Source organism: Polyodon spathula, chromosome 26 (genome assembly GCF_017654505.1).
Source record: "Polyodon spathula isolate WHYD16114869_AA chromosome 26, ASM1765450v1, whole genome shotgun sequence".
In the NCBI taxonomy this organism is placed as follows: domain Eukaryota; kingdom Metazoa; phylum Chordata; class Actinopteri; order Acipenseriformes; family Polyodontidae; genus Polyodon; species Polyodon spathula.
The window spans coordinates 4516281-4534159 of record NC_054559.1 but is presented as its reverse complement, the minus strand read 5'-3'; the positions used below and the strand labels follow the sequence as shown (position 1 = coordinate 4534159).

The 17879-nt window shown below is 38.4% G+C and overlaps 1 protein-coding gene across 2 annotated transcripts in view; it reads left to right on the top strand.

The window, feature by feature from the left end:
- The window catches only part of LOC121300707 (ubiquitin carboxyl-terminal hydrolase 22), an 86232-nt gene that overhangs the window by 44691 nt on the left and 23662 nt on the right, over positions 1-17879 (top strand). For both annotated transcript variants that reach the window (XM_041229419.1, XM_041229420.1), the window contains 4 exons: positions 3043-3156; positions 4501-4602; positions 16164-16330; positions 17457-17604. In XM_041229419.1, the coding sequence (XP_041085353.1) occupies positions 3043-3156; positions 4501-4602; positions 16164-16330; positions 17457-17604 (531 nt within the window). The remainder of the gene's footprint in view (positions 1-3042; positions 3157-4500; positions 4603-16163; positions 16331-17456; positions 17605-17879) is intronic.

Genomic DNA, 17879 nt, shown 5'->3' with positions numbered 1-17879 from the left:
AACCGATTAGTGCATGCTACTGTTGTAGTCATTCTTCTCATTCCTGAAGCCAAGCGCTCTCCTCCACTATGCATTTTGATACCCTAATAATTCCTTCCATTGCCATGGTAAAAGCCATTGGAGAAATGGTACATCCTGCCATTATTCCAACTTCTAGGCATTGCCATATAGTGCTGAATTCTGAAATTAAAAAACTAAAGTGCAAATCTCCAAAGTAGGCTTTCACTAAATTTGCTATTGTCATCGGTACACTGAAAAAATCGAATGCTGCCCAAAGAAGTTCATGTGGCACTGAACCATATGCATTAGCCAAATCCAGAAATGTCACATGGAGCTCCTTCCTCTCCTTTTTAGCTGATTGAATTTATTGCCAGATTACGCTGATGTGTTCTAAGCATCCTGGGAAACCTGGAATGCCAGCTTTTTATACTGAAGTGTCAATGAAGCAGTTCTTTAATAGGTAGGTTGACAATCTGTCAGCAATAATGCTGAAGATAATCTTGCCTTCTACGTTTAATAGGGGAAATAGGGCAAAACTGACTGCTTGTAGAATCTTTTTCTTTGGGTATAAAGAGCTCACCTGCTCGGTGCCATGCTCTTGGTACAACCTGGTTTTTCCCATGCTACTTTCATCAATTTCCACAGGATTTGTAAAACACCAGGGGCACTTGTACACTCTATGGAACTCCATTAGGCCCAGGAGATTGACACCCTTGCATTTTTCACAGCTTGCTCTACTTTTTTCCCCACTTAGGTGCCCAGTACTCCATTTGTTATTCTGGTGGATTGATAGGTTGATTGTCTGAAGGAATTGACACAGGCTCCTGCCTTTTTGAATCTGTATGTGTTTCCTCCAAATATCTCTCCAGCTCAAACTTAGATAAGTGTGCCATTTTTCTCACTGGTGAATGTCTTCTTTACAAATTTGAATAGATCTTTAATAAAAGTTAGTTCTCGCATGCTCCTTTTTGTAGCGTTTTCCGTATGCACTCAGCTCTGCACAGTGTTGCAAGCTTATCTTTTATGACCCTTTGTAACAGATTGAGTCCCTCTTTCTAACTTTATTCTGCTTTTCTCCATTGCTTCCTCAACTGCTTACTTTCTCTAACTAAGCATTCAATCTCCTGCTGCTCTCTAGACTTTCCAGGAATAGTTTGTACTTTTTCCTTCCCCTTTTTTTTAACACCAAACCTCTCACTTCTATATGCGTAGATGATGTCCCCAAATTTATCCAGCTTCTTTTCAACTGTTCCACTTAACCTTTCCAAAGTAAAACCGAGATCCGTGTTTACTGTGTCTCGCACAGTTTTCTCACAAGCTCTTGGCCATTTAACTCCAGACTTGGGGCCCGTTGAGAAAGTTAATAATCATATGTAATCTGTCTTATATTGCAACAAATATAAATAGTCTGAAAAGAGCCATTAACCACGCTAGCATGCCGCTGCAGCCCAACCTATTACTGTAAATAAATATTAAATTAATCATTATTTCTTTCTATGGTCCTAAATTACTCAAGCTGACATTAAAACATCTGTTTTCTTTTATTTATTTATCATAAAAAAAAGTGCAGGGTGATACCATTACTAGTATGGGTAATGGAAATGGTTGGAATGCACCATTGTCTGTTTTATAACCACATTTTGTTATCCAATTAATGCAAGAGACTATAAAACAGGTATTTTACAAAAAAAGGAAATATCATACAATGCAGTATTGTCGACAGTCATAATTTAATTATTTATACTTAAACCGCTGTGGTTAATAATAATAATCCAATACAGAACATGAACAGCATAGGGACAATGTTAAACCACCTATGAAACCAGCATATATCCACATACTGTACCTTCAGTCTCAAGCAGTGGTGTGCAGTGTGGAGTGCACCCCCATGAGGTTATGCACAGAGTCCGTAAGGGGGGGGGGGGGCGAGACTATGAAAGGGGCAGTTCTGTAAAAATTGAAAACATTTAATAAAAAAAAAGGTATAACTTTTTTTAAATAAATACAAAAAATGACAGCTAATTATTCCAAGTTCTTACATTTCAAATGAGCCGTTGACTATCTGTACAACTTGTAGAACTAGAGAAATGATGTTTTGAAGTGCTGAGTGTCAGTGAAACTGCAGTGAACAGAACCGAAATGGCCATGTGTGGGGTGCCAGGTGTAAAAAAAAAAAAAAAAAAAAAAAAAAAACATATTTTAACAGGTTTTTTTTTTTCCTGGATTTAATGTAAATCACATATTTGTTTCCTATATTTAAAAAAAAAAAAAAAAATCCAGATTTAGCTAAGTGCATAAATGTTGCAAATGTGTGCTAATAAAAGAGGACCACTAAGAAAAGAGAGCCGCACCAATGCGCTCCACAAAGGAGCGAATAACCAATCTAACAGATGAAATAATCTCTACTAATCGCTAAAGATACACTGACTAGAAGCACCGGGTTAACAGGGTTAAATAAAATAACAAATACGTTTTGTAGTTTTAATGTGTTCCATTATAGTGGTGACCTAGTTCATGACGTTCAGTGATTTAGTGTCTACTGTATACTATGTTATTTACAAGGCTTTATGTAGGAGAATATATACCAAAACTGGAAGGTATATACTGTATTAATGTGGTATGTTACTTTTAGTAAAGATGTATTTATATTTTATAGTTGTCTAATGAAGACATCATTTATTGATTCACTGTGTTGCCTTCAGTTGCTGTTTCGAAATTATACAGAAGTTGGGCTTTATGCATTCTGTACCTGTATTATACTGTGAGGCAGCATCCTGGTGATAAAGGGCTACCTGACGCTGTCATTGCTAGACCAGATAATCATTGTTTCACTGCAAAAAAAAAAAAGTGGCAATACTAATCCGCTTTCAAAAGACTATTGGGATACATAGGGATAAGGGATACATAAGAACATGATTTTCAAAAATACAGTGCTAGTTGTCTCTGACACTCTCTCTCAATATCTGTGCCTACAAAGGTGTTTAAGATTGAGGAGGAATGTTCACTTCCATACATTAAAACACTTTTTTTCTCTCTCTGCAGCGATAGATCTATTATATGGGGGTATATATTGTTTTATGTGTCAAGACTACATATACGACAAAGACATGGAACAGATTGCTAAAGAAGAACAAAGAAAAGCATGGAAATTACAAGGTATGCAGAATTAATTCATAGAGATGTTTAACTCGGCTGTGAATGAATGTGTGATGTACTTAACAAGCATGCTCATGTTTATGCAGACAGACCCTTAGTTCTCGGCAGTAACTGATCTAAACTGGGGTAACTAAGTTCCTCACTGTAGTCTCCACAAACTTTGCATTTGTCAGTTTTTAACTTGTTATTCATTCTGATAGAAATAATAGATAGATACAACAAAAATGTATATTGCGTTTTTTTGTTTTTTTTCCCCTATGGGTACCTTTTTAATTTGATCAAGAATCTGTTAATGTAAGTAGTCCTGGTTGCATTCCCTATGATTATTGTACATTTTAAAATGTGCCTTATTTCCTTGTGAAGTGAATTCATGTACAGTAGTCTCTGGCTACGAGAACACCCCTTGGGAAACAAACAAAGTGTTGTTTAAGACAGAGTTGATAACCAGACACAATATAAATAAATAAATAAATATGCTTGTCATCAGGCATGTGCATCAACATATGAAATGAATAAGCAAGAGAAAACAATAGACAAGTGCATGTTAACTATAATAATAAAGTAACAGACAAACTAATGTTCATAAACTAACTGTCAAACTAAATTTAACACAGCAACCTTCTAGATTTAATTACGAATACCTGTACAGGAGCAATATTCAAGACATGTACAAAATTATTTAATAGAATGGTGAAGCAACTCACCAGAACTGAACAAACCTAATTGCTCATTGACTTGTCTAATTTCAGGTTTTTTTTTCAGGAATTTGAACAATTTCCAACTTTCTGTAGCAAGAGAAACAGCTGTGTGTTTCTCTGTTTGTTTACATGCCATTTGAGGTGAACTTGTGGAAATGAGAATACAAAATGAGACAATGATATGACAGCGGTTCTGGAAAGATTTAATGAACCAATTAGTGTGCATCAAGACTCGTGATGACAAGTCACATTTGAAAAGATTGAATAAACCATTTCAACTTTAAGTTTGATGTTATCGGATGACAAAAAGTACTGTCTCAGCTGTGAATGAATCACTAGCACTGCCAAAAAGGTGTTCCTTTAAGCAAAGGTCCTGTTCCTTTAGGCAGAGCATTTGCAATGGGAAAAATCCTTTTCACCAAATGGTGTTCTCTTAGGCAAAGTGTTCTCTTAGGAGGTGTTCCTATACACAGTGACTACTGTATTCATGGTATCAATCTACTTCGCCAATGACCAGATATGTTGACGCTGTAAAGCATTTAACCTTTTTATCCCCTATGCACTTACATTTTATCTGTCTCCCAGTTTTATCTTTCATTGCTCTGCACATTTATGTTTTATCATTCATTTGTCTTTGAATTGCCAGGTGTCGGTGAAAAGTATTCAACGTGGGAGCCAACCAAACGCGAATTGGAATTACTACGGCACAATCCCAAACGTAGGAAAATAACTACAAATTGCACCATTGGTAAGAAAGGTTAATTTATTGGACCACAGGTCTTTGTGTGTATTGTAGTGTGACAACACTGAAGTTACCTGCTGCTCCATACATATAAACATCATGAGAAATCAGTGGTCCCAGTTGTGGGGGGTGGTAGACCACTCTGATGAATTATGGTAGAATCTATACATGTTCAGAGTGGTAGAGCAACATCTTCATAAGTAGCCCATATCAATGCTATCTTTTGAGTAAACTACTTTACATAAACTTAACACAAGATGTCTTGTGTTCATAGTTGGTTGCTTTAGGGTGTCCACTTATACTATTTAAAATCCTCTGCATTCTTACTAATTGATTTTGTCTATCAACTTGAATCTTTTAGCAATGCAGTAAAATGTATTTAGGAGACAGGTGGTAGTTGTGAAGAGACTTGAGTGAAAGTCAGTGCTGCTTTGTAATGCTTCTGAGGAGATTTACTGCTTAGTAATGAAATCACTACCACAGGTCAGAAAGCCCTATAACTTATGCCTAAAAATGTAACTGAATCAGCTGCTTAAAGTAACTGAAGTTAACAAAATAGTTCCATAAATTATCAGCCATGTACATCAGTTCACAGTATAGGTCCCAAATGTGCAGTTTTGAAAGACACATTTTTTTGTATTTTGATTTTAAATCATGATATCTGGTACTACACTAGGTTAAATAAATCAGTGTTGACTGTCTTTCTCTTCCTGGGGCATTTCTCCTGTAGTGAAATTGTCCACTGCTAGCGTGAAATAACCAAGAGGACCTGGAAGGCAAGGCAAATAAACTGAGATCTTTCTTTTAATCTTGTGTAGTACCAGCTGTCTTGTGTTAAAATGAAAATACAAGTTAAAACTTGTATGAAACTTGTGTTTCTTTCAACACTGCATATTCAAGACCTGTATAGTGAATGAAAGTGCAATTAGTTAGTTATAGCCACTTCAGTGTGGGCATGCTTTATCCCAGATTAAGACTATTTACACAAGGAAACACTTCAAATCATTTCAGTGGTGGTTCTTATTCCACAGCAGCACTATTGTAAAACTATTGTATGCTGTTAATAAACTCTAAAGTTGTTTATAGTTTACTGTTGAGAAAGAGGCTCCTCCTTTGAGTCTTCAGTGCTAAATGAAACCTCTTTACCAGGACTGCACAGAGTCATCCTGTTGTGATTTTTAGAATTGATAAAGGCTGCCTGGGCTAAAAACACCCCAGCAGTCTGTAATATTGCCCTCTCCCCTGCTGCAAGTGACCATCAATCAGTCATAAACCCGGACATGAGGATCAGTGTTGAGGAGGCAGCAGATCAATGATATATGCACTCTGATTGATTTGTGAACTGCATATTTAAGTTATCAGCCTACCTTTCTTTTGGTTTCTGGATTGCAGTAAAACATAATTGCAGTTAGCAAAATAGTTCCGTAAATCTTACCTGTTGTGCACGTCTATTAATTCTGTCATAAATGTCCAGTTTTGAAAGAAACACATGTTATGTTATTGTAAACATGTATTTTTATTTTTAAACATGTCATCTGGTACTGATTAAAAACATTTCTGTGTTGCACTTGCTTGCTCATTTCACTTGGAGGGTGAAATTGTCCCCATCCATTCATTGGCTTTTTTCCTGTCAATAACCAACCAGTTGCTTCCCTATTGACTGACATGCTTTAAGCCAGTAACATAACTAGAAGAGACTGCTGAGGTGAAATGACTCAGGAAGTGGAACATGCTGTATGACTCTGTCTGGTGGTCTCAGGTCCTGACTGTGCGAAGTCGCTGGTCTTTGCTGGGGATTCTGGAGGGAGCTTCGCATTGGCTCTGGCACTCCTGCAGGTTAGAGAGGCAAAATTTACAAGGACTGTTGCTCCTCATCGCTCTACAGTGGGCCCTACCGGTCTGTGTGTGGAATTGCTGCGGTGAGGGAAAATAATTGCCCATTGTAAATTTTGGAGAAAAGAGAGTTTAAAATAATTGGGCACTCTAAATAAAGAATACAAAAGAACAAATAATAAATACATGTTTATTACAACGTGTTAATTTTAAAACTGCCCAGGTAAGTTTATGGAATTCTTTTGTTAGCTACAATCACTTTAATCAGCAGTTGTGGAAAGATGTATTTATTTGATGCTTATATATTTCTAAGAAAGTTGGATGAGAGAAATAATTGTAAGCCCAGTTGCCCTACTAGGATTTCTACATGGATCATTCCGTTTTAATTTGAGAGTTTTGAAGGTTTGCAGTGTCTGGAAGAAGGATCACCCCATGTCGGGGAAGGGGGTCTGTAGAATTACTTCTGATGAATGAACACAGAAGTTACAGCAGTTAGTGGAAAGGTGGCACTGAATATATATATATATATATATATATATATATATATATATATATGTATATATGTATGTATGTATGTATGTATGTATGTATGTATGTATGTATGTATGTGTATGTGAGCAATAAGGCACAACGGGGTGTGTGATATACTCTTAATATTGCCACGCCCCAGGTGCACTGCAGGTCACAAGTATATCGCACACCCTGAAGTGCCTTATTGCGCTAACAATAAACTGGGTTAGCTTACTAAATTGAAAAAAAAATTGAAAAATAAAATTTTTAATCGTCATTTTTAAATATTAAATATCCTTCCTCCTAAAACTGAGCAAAGAAAAAACAGTTCCATATAACTTTATTTAATAAAACCAAAAATGCATAAATAAAAAAAGCAAAGCAATTTGTAGATGTTGAACATTAAAAGTGCAATTTTTCTTTAGTTGGTCTGTTATACTTCTTGTAATTATTGGTTTGTTCATTAAATTTAAATGTCAGATATTACTGGCCATATTCATCATGACACAGCACAAATGAGTCTGCCTTTAAATTACACAGAACCTTCCTGTGGCAGTGAGGGCTGCAGTGGTGACGGCAGACCAGGAAATGAAACAGAAACACAAAATGTCCGGGGCTAAACTGAGGTGCAGCGGCACTCAGCTTTTTATTTATTAAGTAAACAAAGAAAACACACCAAAGTGAAAAAAAAGTTAAAATAACACAAACAATAATGATTATTTTGTAAAACCTTAGTTTGCTTTCTGGTAGCGTCTGCTCTTGCTCTTAACTCCTCTGTATTCTCTTCTCTGATGATCCTGGAGTGGGTCTTTTTATTCTCTGTGGCTGGAGCCTTAATTACCCATTAATTAAATAATTACCTTCTAAGGCTCCAGCCACATTCCCACAATGTTTATTAGGATGGGGATTTTAACCCCATCCACACAGACTACCTAATTACAAAACCAGCTTTTGTCCATCAGCACACAAAGACAATATAATAATAATATTAATAAAGATACAATGCAAATATATACATAAATAAATTAATATATACAAGGAGTGAGCACCCTGTCACACTTCCTCTCAAAACCTGCAACAGTATCAGGTGACTGCTGTTTTTTTTTTAATCACCCTTTGTTATGTGGGGTAAGGAGGTATCCATACCAGGTTTATGCTACCGCATTACAGTGGCGAGGGAGGTCATTTCCATTATGGAATACCCACACTTATTGAACTGACTGCCGTTTGTGTCTGTTTATTTGTAGCTGGATTATAAATTGCACAGGCTTTTTTATATTTCTTTTGTAAAACGCCCTGGAATGCTTGCAAGAAGAGTGCTATATAAGTGGAATTTGTATTATTGTCGTTGTTATCATCGTATTATTATTATTATTATTATTATTATTATTATTATTATCCAAAAAACAGTCCAGCATAAAAAAAAAAAAAGCTGTCGTATTTCTGGATTAATATTTCTTACCTTGTCAGATGAACTCCTCACAACGTGAACCTCCCGTTCTCCATGTCGCTTGGGTCAGGAGAAAGAACCAGATCTCTTTCCCAGAGATGCTTTTTATAATCCTTATTGGCGCTAATAGTGTGCTCCTCCATACAATCCATCTCATATCCACGTCAGGTTGTCCAAATTTCTCCTGGGTGTGCTTGAGTAAGGACTACATGCGTTACGCTTTGTTATTTTTGATCATAAGAAAAAAAAAAAGATACTGCTGGTTCATCTTTTTTTTTCTTTCCTCTCTTTTTTGCCTTTATGCCTTCCATCTGTTCTAAGTGTGGTTCCCCACTTTCCCCCTCGTCTAACACAAATTTATGTTTAACGTGTGTAGACATGTCTGTTACTCCTCTCAAGGAGGTTCCTTCTCCTTTTATGGTTCACCGTTACGATAAATGTCGTTCTACACCCTTTACCTCTAAAACAGCAAGGAGTCCCAGAGAACAGCGGGGTCCTGGAGTTTCTCCTCTCAGGAAAAGAACGAGAAAGTTACTCATTCCCGCAGCAGCCGAGAGAGCGACATCATCAGCTACCGCCATTACGGAAGCTCGAGCAGCAAAGGCTCAACCACCCCCTTCGCAGCTACCTATGCCTAAGGATCTTTTCTTTCTTTGGTTAAAGATTATTAGCAGTCTAAACAAGCTCAACTTTTACAGCCGGTAACTCCTACAACAACAGATACTGTCACACCTGGAAGTTCACAGGATCAATACTTTCCAGATACCCCCACCCTAGGAGAGGATGATGTTATCGATTCCACCCCCGAGGATGACATTTGTGAGTATACAGGTAGCCCTCTCCTATATACACACAGATGCAGATGCCGTGCTGAGAAGGATTTAATCCTCTCTCAAAGTACAAATCCAGACCTGTGCAGTTAAGGATGACTTCCTTAGCATTTTAGATGCAAAGGATAGAAATGCCTTTGAGGGTTTCCCCTTCCATGAGGCGGTCTGGAGGCCTGTTGAGGACATTTGGCAAAAAACTGCTGCTTCTGCACCATGCCTGCCCAGAGTAGATAAATTCTACGGGGTACTAGTGGATCATAAAAACCACCTTTTCAAACACCCTAGGTTGGATACCATCATGGCTATACCAACTGCAGGTATGTCTTCTAGGTCTGTTTCTTTTAGTGGGTCTGATAAAATAAAAAAACAAAAAATTCTTGAAAGGATTACTCTGCCTCCACATACAGCATGCGGATCAATAATTGTCAGCTCCACGTAGCTAAATAACAGCATGTGCTTTGGAATCGTCTCTCTACAGTTTTACAATCACCTACGCCTGAAAATCTAGCTATGCAGCTAGCAGAAGAAGGAAAGAACACTGCCAAACTTCAACTACAAGCTGCATGTCATACCACCGATACAAACGCTAGAGCCGTGGCTAATGTCCTCTCTGCAAGGTGGTGCATTCAAATAAGGGCATCTTCTCTGTTAGTAGACATCCAGACAAGAATATTGTAGCTACCCTTTCAGGGTGATCTTTTATTTCGCACCAACCTTATGGATTCCTCCTCTGACATGAAAGAGGCTAGACAGGTGATTGGATCGAGCTGTACTACAGGGTGAGGTGCACCATGCAACAGGGTTTTTCAACAGGCAAAGGTCATTCAGAAACCAGCCAACTCAACCCTGGTTCAACAGGCAGGGCCACTTTCAGTGTGCCCAGGATTTCAGACCACATAGAATGGGACATGGCTATTATATAGATCTTTAGCCATTATCATTAATGGGGACTGGTTGATTTCCATAGATCTCAAAGATGCCTACTTCCATCTGCGTATACACTAGGAATACAGGAAATATCTCAGATTCTCTGTCAAAAACCATTAATTCCAGTTCAAAGTCCTTCCCTTTGGGATCTCCACAGCCCCCAGGGTCTTTACCAAGGTAATGGTGGTGGTTACCGCACATCTTCGGGGCATCGGCTTCCACGTCTATCCCTATATAGACTATTGGCTGGTAAGAGCTCCTTCTAAAGAGAAGGCTTGGAGCACAGGGTGAAGGTACTCCACCTTTTTCAGTACTTGGGCTTATTGGTCAACAAAGAAAAGTCATCTCTCATCCCTACACAGTCTCTAATCTTCCTGGGAACACAGTTCAGTACAATATCAGCAAGTTTACCTCATAGAAGAAAGAGCTGCCATAATCCGACTCATGGCAAAACGTTTCAAAGTAGGAACCAGAATAACAGTTCGTTCCTGTCAGCAGTTTCTGGGGCACATAACCGCATCAGTCTTCTTTGTAAGAGACGCGGCATTACATATGAGACACATGCAAAGATGCCTCCTTTCTTCTTGGAATCGCGTTCTGCCAGACTCCCACCTCATCAAGGTCTCCCCAGGAGCAGCCACAGAATTCAGATGGTGGCAGCTTTCACAACGGGTATGTATAAGGATGCCACTGTCTCCACATCTTCCAACTCTCAGGGTGAGGAGCTCACCTATCGGACGTTCAGGTCCAAGGTATGGTCACCAAAACCAAAAATCTCGCCACATAAATTATTTGGAGCTTTTAGCAATCTCCCTGGCACAAAAGCATTTAACCCCAATATTAAAACAAAAAAAAAACAGTACTGAGCCTCACAGACAACACCACAGCAGTAAAATACATAAACCATCATGGAGGCACAAAATCGTGGGACCTCTGCGCTCTACCTATGAACATCTGGAACTGGTGCAGAACACTGGACATCTCTATAAGGGCGTCTTATTTACCAGTAGACAGAAATAGCAATAGACGGTCTGTCCATTTCATGGACGAACAACCTGATGTATGCCTTCCCACCCTTACCTCTAATCCCAGAGGTACTCGGGAAGGTGAGAAGAGACAGAGCAAGTCTCATACTAGTAGCCTCTTACTGGCCAAAAAGGTATTGGTCGTTAGAGATTCTACAGCTAACCAAGACAAGACCCATCCACCTTCCACAAAACCCTGATCTGTTATCTCAAAACGGAGACATTACTTCACCACAATCCACCACTTTTTCAACTTGCTGCTTGGAGATTGAATGGCAGCAATTGAAGGATAGGGGGCTATCGGAACAGGTGTTAAATATTTTACTCTCTTCAAGGAAAACTTCCACCTTTCAAGCCTATTCAGGTAAATGGAGGGAGTTTGTCTCCTGGTGCAAATCAAAATCTTTGCTCCATTCAAACATTCCCCTTGCAGACTTTCTATCTTACCTTGTCACTTATTCCATGAAGGTCTCTCCCTGTCCTTTTATTAAAGTACATGTTGCTGCAATCCCTAGCATTTTACCTGATCATGCTAAGGTGATCATATCACCACTCACTTCCGGTCTAAATTCCAGTTTATTATACCCTAGGAAAAGTCTGAATTACTGTCCAAAAAAATAAAATTCATTGATTGACCAGCTGTCCTTTTTTAATGTGTGAACAAGCTGCCTCTATAAGGCTTTTACCTGCCTGCTGTTCAGGCTGTTTTATTCAGTCATTTTATTTGGCTAGTATAGTATTTAATAAACGTTTAACACATTATTAGTGAAAGATATTGCATAGTTTCTGTGAGACTTCATATTGCAAGTGAAAACCCTTTTATGTCGTTTAGGAAACAAACATTTAACTGCAGTGCTTTGGTTTATAGCATGTCTTGCAAGCTTCTTTCATCATTTTAATTGACTATGCAGCTTTGTGCAAGGTCACTGCTGGGCTCCATTGATTTTAAAGCTTAACCGCAGGTAGCAGCTTGCACTGTTCATACTGAGCATTAACTAGCTGCAGAGACTGGGAAGGGAGACTGGTCTACCTTCTCATGATTTAAGATCAGCTGATGCAGGCCTTCTGTGCCTCCCACAAGTGTACACAAAAAGGAAGGGAGAGAGAGCTTTTAGTCACTGTGCTCCCAGATTGTGGAATGCACTGCCACCTCATATCAGAAGTGCTACACCAGTTAATGACTAAGGGTGTGTTCACACTGGGTTCATTTAAGGTTTGGTCCTCATTCGGTACGGTTCTGTATGTTTTGGTGTGAAGTCTGACCAACAAAGTCCACTTGGGAAACAAACCGTACCGAGTTCACCTAAAGAGGTGGTCTAGGATAAATAACTCCACTGACTACAAACAACCAGATATTATATTATAATGATTTTCAAATAAGACACCATTGTATTCGTTATTGGTTTTTGTTTTGTTTTTGTTTTCTTCAAATGTATTTGACTGCAGAACTGTTTTAATCAATTGTTTTTAAACCTGATCTATCAGAATAGATGAATATGATCTTGTCCACTACTCTAGTAACAAACTTGACCGTGGACTGAGGGATTGCAAGTCGTGTGTTTTCAGTATACATTTGAAATCAAGATCAATTTTTTATTTTAATTGTGGTAACATTTGAATGGCTCAGAAGATGTTGCTTACATTTCTTGTAATATTGAAATGTGGGCGGCATCACCACAGGGTTGATTCTTCAGCTAACTCTATCCTCCATCCTCTGTTAAATATGCTGCAGGTTAATGGAAAGATGGTAGATCAGTGGAGACAGTCGTACCTATGTCACACTTCAGACACATAGAGAGAGAGAGAGAGAGAGACGCTTATCCACGCTTAACATTTCATTTCTAATCCTTATTCTATAGTGTGCTGTAATAATGTTGATATATATAATTACACACACACACACACACACACGCAGGGATTTGCAACAGTATTCAGACCCCTGACCAATTCTCTCATATTACCAAATTACAAATGGTACATTGAAATTTAATTCTGTTTGATATTTTATTTTAAAACACTGAAACTCAAAATCAATTATTGTAAGGTGACGTTGGTTTTATGTTGGGAAATATTTTTTAAGAAAAATAAAAAAACTGAAATATCTTGCTTGCATAAGTATTCAACCCCTGTGCTGTGGAGTTACCAGTCTACCAGTTTGCACCAATGAAAGAAATTGCCCTAACGAGGACACAGTTACCTTACCATTGGCCTCCACCTGTGAACCATTAAAGTTGCTGTCACATTTTCTGGATAAAAACCCCACTGTTGAAGGATCATTGGTAAGGCTGTGAATCTGAAGGAAAATGAAGACCAAAGAGCATTCTACAGAAGTTAGAGATAAAGCAATACAAATGCATAGATTAGGGAAAGGGTACAAAATAATATCCAAGTGTTTGGATATCCCAGTGAGCACAGTTGGATCAATAATCAGGAAGTGGAAGCTGCATCACACCACCCAGGCACTGCCAAGAAAAGGCCGTCCCTCAAAACTCAGCACTCAAACAAGAAGGGGACTTGTGAGAGAAGCCACAGAGAGGCCAACAATCACTTTGAAGGAGCTACAGAGTTCAGTGGCTGGGAGTGGAGTAATGGTGCATCAGTCAACCATATCAAGAGCTCTGCATAACACTGGCCTGTATAGGAGGGTGGCAAGAAAGAAGCCGTTACTCAAAAAGTACCATCTGAAAGCACGCCTGGAGTTTGCCAGAAATCATGAGAGTGACCCAGCTGCGATATGGGAAAAGGTTTTGTGGTCAGATGAGACCAAGATAGAGATTTTTGGCCAAAACTCAAAGCGCTATGTGTGGCGCAAACCTAACACTGCCCATGCCTCAAGACAAACCATCCCTACAGTGAAGTATGGTGGTGGCAGCATCATGCTGTGGGGCTGCTTCTCATCAGCAGGGACTGGGCATCTTGTTACAATTGAAGGAAGAATGAAGCTTGGGAAGAAATTCACCTTTCAGCAGGACAATGATCCCAAGCACAAGGCCAAAGCAACATTGGAGTGGCTCAAGAACAAAAAGGTGACTGTCCTACAGTGGCCCAGTCAAAGTTTGAGCTCAATCCCATTGAGAATCTGTGGCACTATTTGAAAATTGCGATCCACAAGCGTCATCCAATCAACCTGAACAATCTGGAGCAAATCTGCCAAGAAGAATGGGACAAAATCACTCCGACACTGTGCAAAGCTGGTACATACTTACCCCAAAAGACTTAAAGCTGTTATTGCAGCGAAAGGTGGCTGTACCAAATATTAATGTGTGGGGGTTGAATACTTATACAAGCAAGATATTTCAGTTTTTTATTTTTCTTAAATATTTCCCAACATAAAATGTCACCTTACAATAATTGATTCTGAGTTTCAGTATTTTAAAATAAAATATCGAACAGAACGAAATTTCAGTGTACCATTTGTAATTCAGTAATGTGAGAGAATTGGTAAGGGGTCTGAATACTTTTGCAAGCCACTGTGTATGTTACAAGGCAACTTGTACATATGATGTGTTTTACTATAACCAATAGTGTATAGCTTTTAACAATCTAGAAAGCTCTTGTTATAACATGGCACAAATATATTTGAAGAAGAAAACAATAACACGACAGGATGTTCAGATATGGTCCAATATCTGCACTCCTCAGACCGTTACACAGCCTGGACCTGCAGATTGTGTGGTGTTTCTCTTATACGCCCTCCATGGTCATCAACTTTGTCATCACACTGCTAGCTTTGGTTTTGAATTTCGGGCTGTGGCAGGCTTATTTGGCAATAAAAAGCGCTTTCTAGCTATGTTAACCCTTGTTGTGTTTTGAGCCTAATCAATTGAGAACAGTGTAAACAAAGGTTTGCACACAATATGTAATTGTTTATTTTTTAACTGTTCAGGGACATTGTCCTGTTTATGGGTCTTTGTTTATGTTAAAAAGGAGCATGCTGATATAAACTCCAGTTATGTAGACTTTTGCTCCAAATCACTATAAACCTCTGGGTAACCCTTATTCAGTTGCACTTCAGTATAAAAACAAGCAAACTTTTTAACTTTTTACTTTTCTGCAGCATTTTTCTTGTCTCTTCCTTCACTCTGGCACAGCTGTAATTGGAACATTGTCACAGAGCAAATTAAATGACTCTATAGCCACTGTGATGTCTTTCTTCATTAAATCACATGCCTTAAATATGAAAAGTTACAGCCTGTCTCTGTAGAGGAGGGTAGACATGTAACATTAGGCCTTGATGTGTGCTGCGGTTAGAGCCATGATCCTTGCCAACACACTCTTGTACAGTACTTAAGTTTACCAACGAATGTAAATTAGTGCATTGAAAGACATTTTGTATATAAAGGTGATAAACCACTGGTCTCTGTTGATTGCTTGGGTCCTTCAAGATATTAAGCATTAGAATCTTCAGAGTTCTCATCCGTTGATCACGGTGCTCAAGATGGCATTACTTCAATGCTGCATGTCCTTCCCTCTGTACACACACACAAACCTAGATATTTTTAAATCCAATTTTGACAACGCTTACTACTGCTTCGTCATGGGTAGTCAGAATCTATATGGTGTGGTATATAGATATAGTATTTGTCACATTTACATTTTTTTTTTATATACAGTAACCAGGGATGGAAAGAAGACTCATTATTAATTTCTAATTTTACTGTGACTTCGATAAGACACACCGAGCTTGTTACCTATTTATTGTGGCTAATCAAGATAGTAGTAAAACAGGGAAGGAGTGAAACTCTTATGTACTAGGGGTCTTGTTTCCATCCCTGCTTAGTGACTATAGAACCACTAATCCAGTTGTGATGAAACATGATGAGGATGCACTCTAGCTAAATCTGCCTGTGAGTGCATGCAGTGAGTTTACTGTTAGCTGGGGTGTACAGCATGCCTCTGCTTTTTGTTTTTGCTTTTTTTGTTCTATTGTAAAATGCAGTTTAAACACACACTCATCATCACCTTTTGTTTCTGTCTTTTGTTTTGTTTTAGGTCTGCGAGGCCTAATAAACCTAGGGAACACTTGCTTTATGAACTGTATTGTCCAGGCTCTTACCCATACCCCACTGCTTCGAGATTTTTTCCTCTCGGACAGACACAAATGTGAAATGCAATCCAATTCCTGTCTGGTTTGTGAAATGTCCCAGCTTTTTCAGGAGGTAAGTGTTTAAGGACTGTAATTTTGAAATCTTCAGAGCCTCTACCAAGAGGTTTAATTGGGGTTCTTCTGCCCTACTAGATACATTTCCATCTGATTGACGCATTAAGAATAAAACAGAATCCACTATTAGTAACACCTCTTTGCTATACGTGTAGCATTTGTTTGTAGTCTCAAAACCTTGACACTTTTGTACAAGTGATTTTTTTTTTTTTTTTTTTTTTTTTTTTTTGCAGACAAGTTTTAGTCTCCATTTTAAATGCAGTCATTCCCAAAATACAATTAAGCCACTGAATAATTCAAGAAATGTTACGATCACCTGCTGTTCCAAAATAAATTAGTTTAAAGATAATATTGAGCTTTTTTTTTTTTTTGCACACATTTATTCCCAGGTTGTCTTATTATTACACTGCTATTATTACACTGAAAACAATCCAATGGGCTTTTGCAAGCCAAAAAGAATGCAGTCCGGAATGACTGCAGTGCTTTCCTGAGTTATGTTGAAGAGCAGTTTCATCAACAATTTTCCAGCACTAAAAATTACCTCAGCTTTCATCTCGGCCCTTAACTGGAAGTCATTCATCTTGCATCCAGGCTGTCTGTATAAGCAGTCCATCATTTTATATCCAGAAAACCGCAGCTAATTTACAAGGCAACTAGATGGGATAAGCATTAAGGATATATTGGACTTTGTATGCAAGGGGTTGTTTTTAATAAGTGTCTTATTTCCTTTATTTATATATGATGTGTTTTACTATAACCAATAATGTACAGCTTTTACCAATCTAGAAAGCTCTTGTTATAACATGGCACAAATATATTTGAAGAAGAAAACAATAACACATGACAGGATGTTCAGATATGGTCCAATATCTGCACTCCTCAGACTGTTACACAGCCTGGACCTGCAGATTGTGTGGTGTTTCTCTTATACCCCCTCCCCTCCCAAAGTGAAGTGTTTGTCCAGTGAATCGGGGAGAGTGGTTCTGAAGGTTTCAAGCTGCATTGGTATGGTGACACATCTGCACATTGGAACACTTGTTGGCCAATGAGATTGCCCCCTCTACTTTTGCCATTTTATAAAATTCAGTTTTATGTAACTTTTTTCTTTTTTGTTTCCTCTATAGTTTTACTCTGGACATCGCTCTCCTCACATTCCCTTTAGGTTATTGCACCTGGTGTGGACGCATGCGCGGCATTTAGCAGGGTACGAGCAGCAAGACGCACACGAGTTCCTCATCGCAGCATTAGACGTGTTACACAGACACTGCAAAGGTAAAAACAGGCTGTATCAGTGTGGGGCAGTGGACTTTTCAAAAAAGACTGCATCCAAAAATCACTGCTAATATCTGAACATGGAAGATTTTGTGGGGTAATGTGAAATGATAATTTGAAACGTTCAGGTGCCATTTTAATTCTAGTTTTTGGAATATTTTGATGCAACTAGACCATATACTTGTGTGGCAATTAAGAATATGTCTGATTTGTATAAGTATTGCAATATAACTAGATTTTTTTTTTTTTTACCACATCTATAGTAAAATTACAAA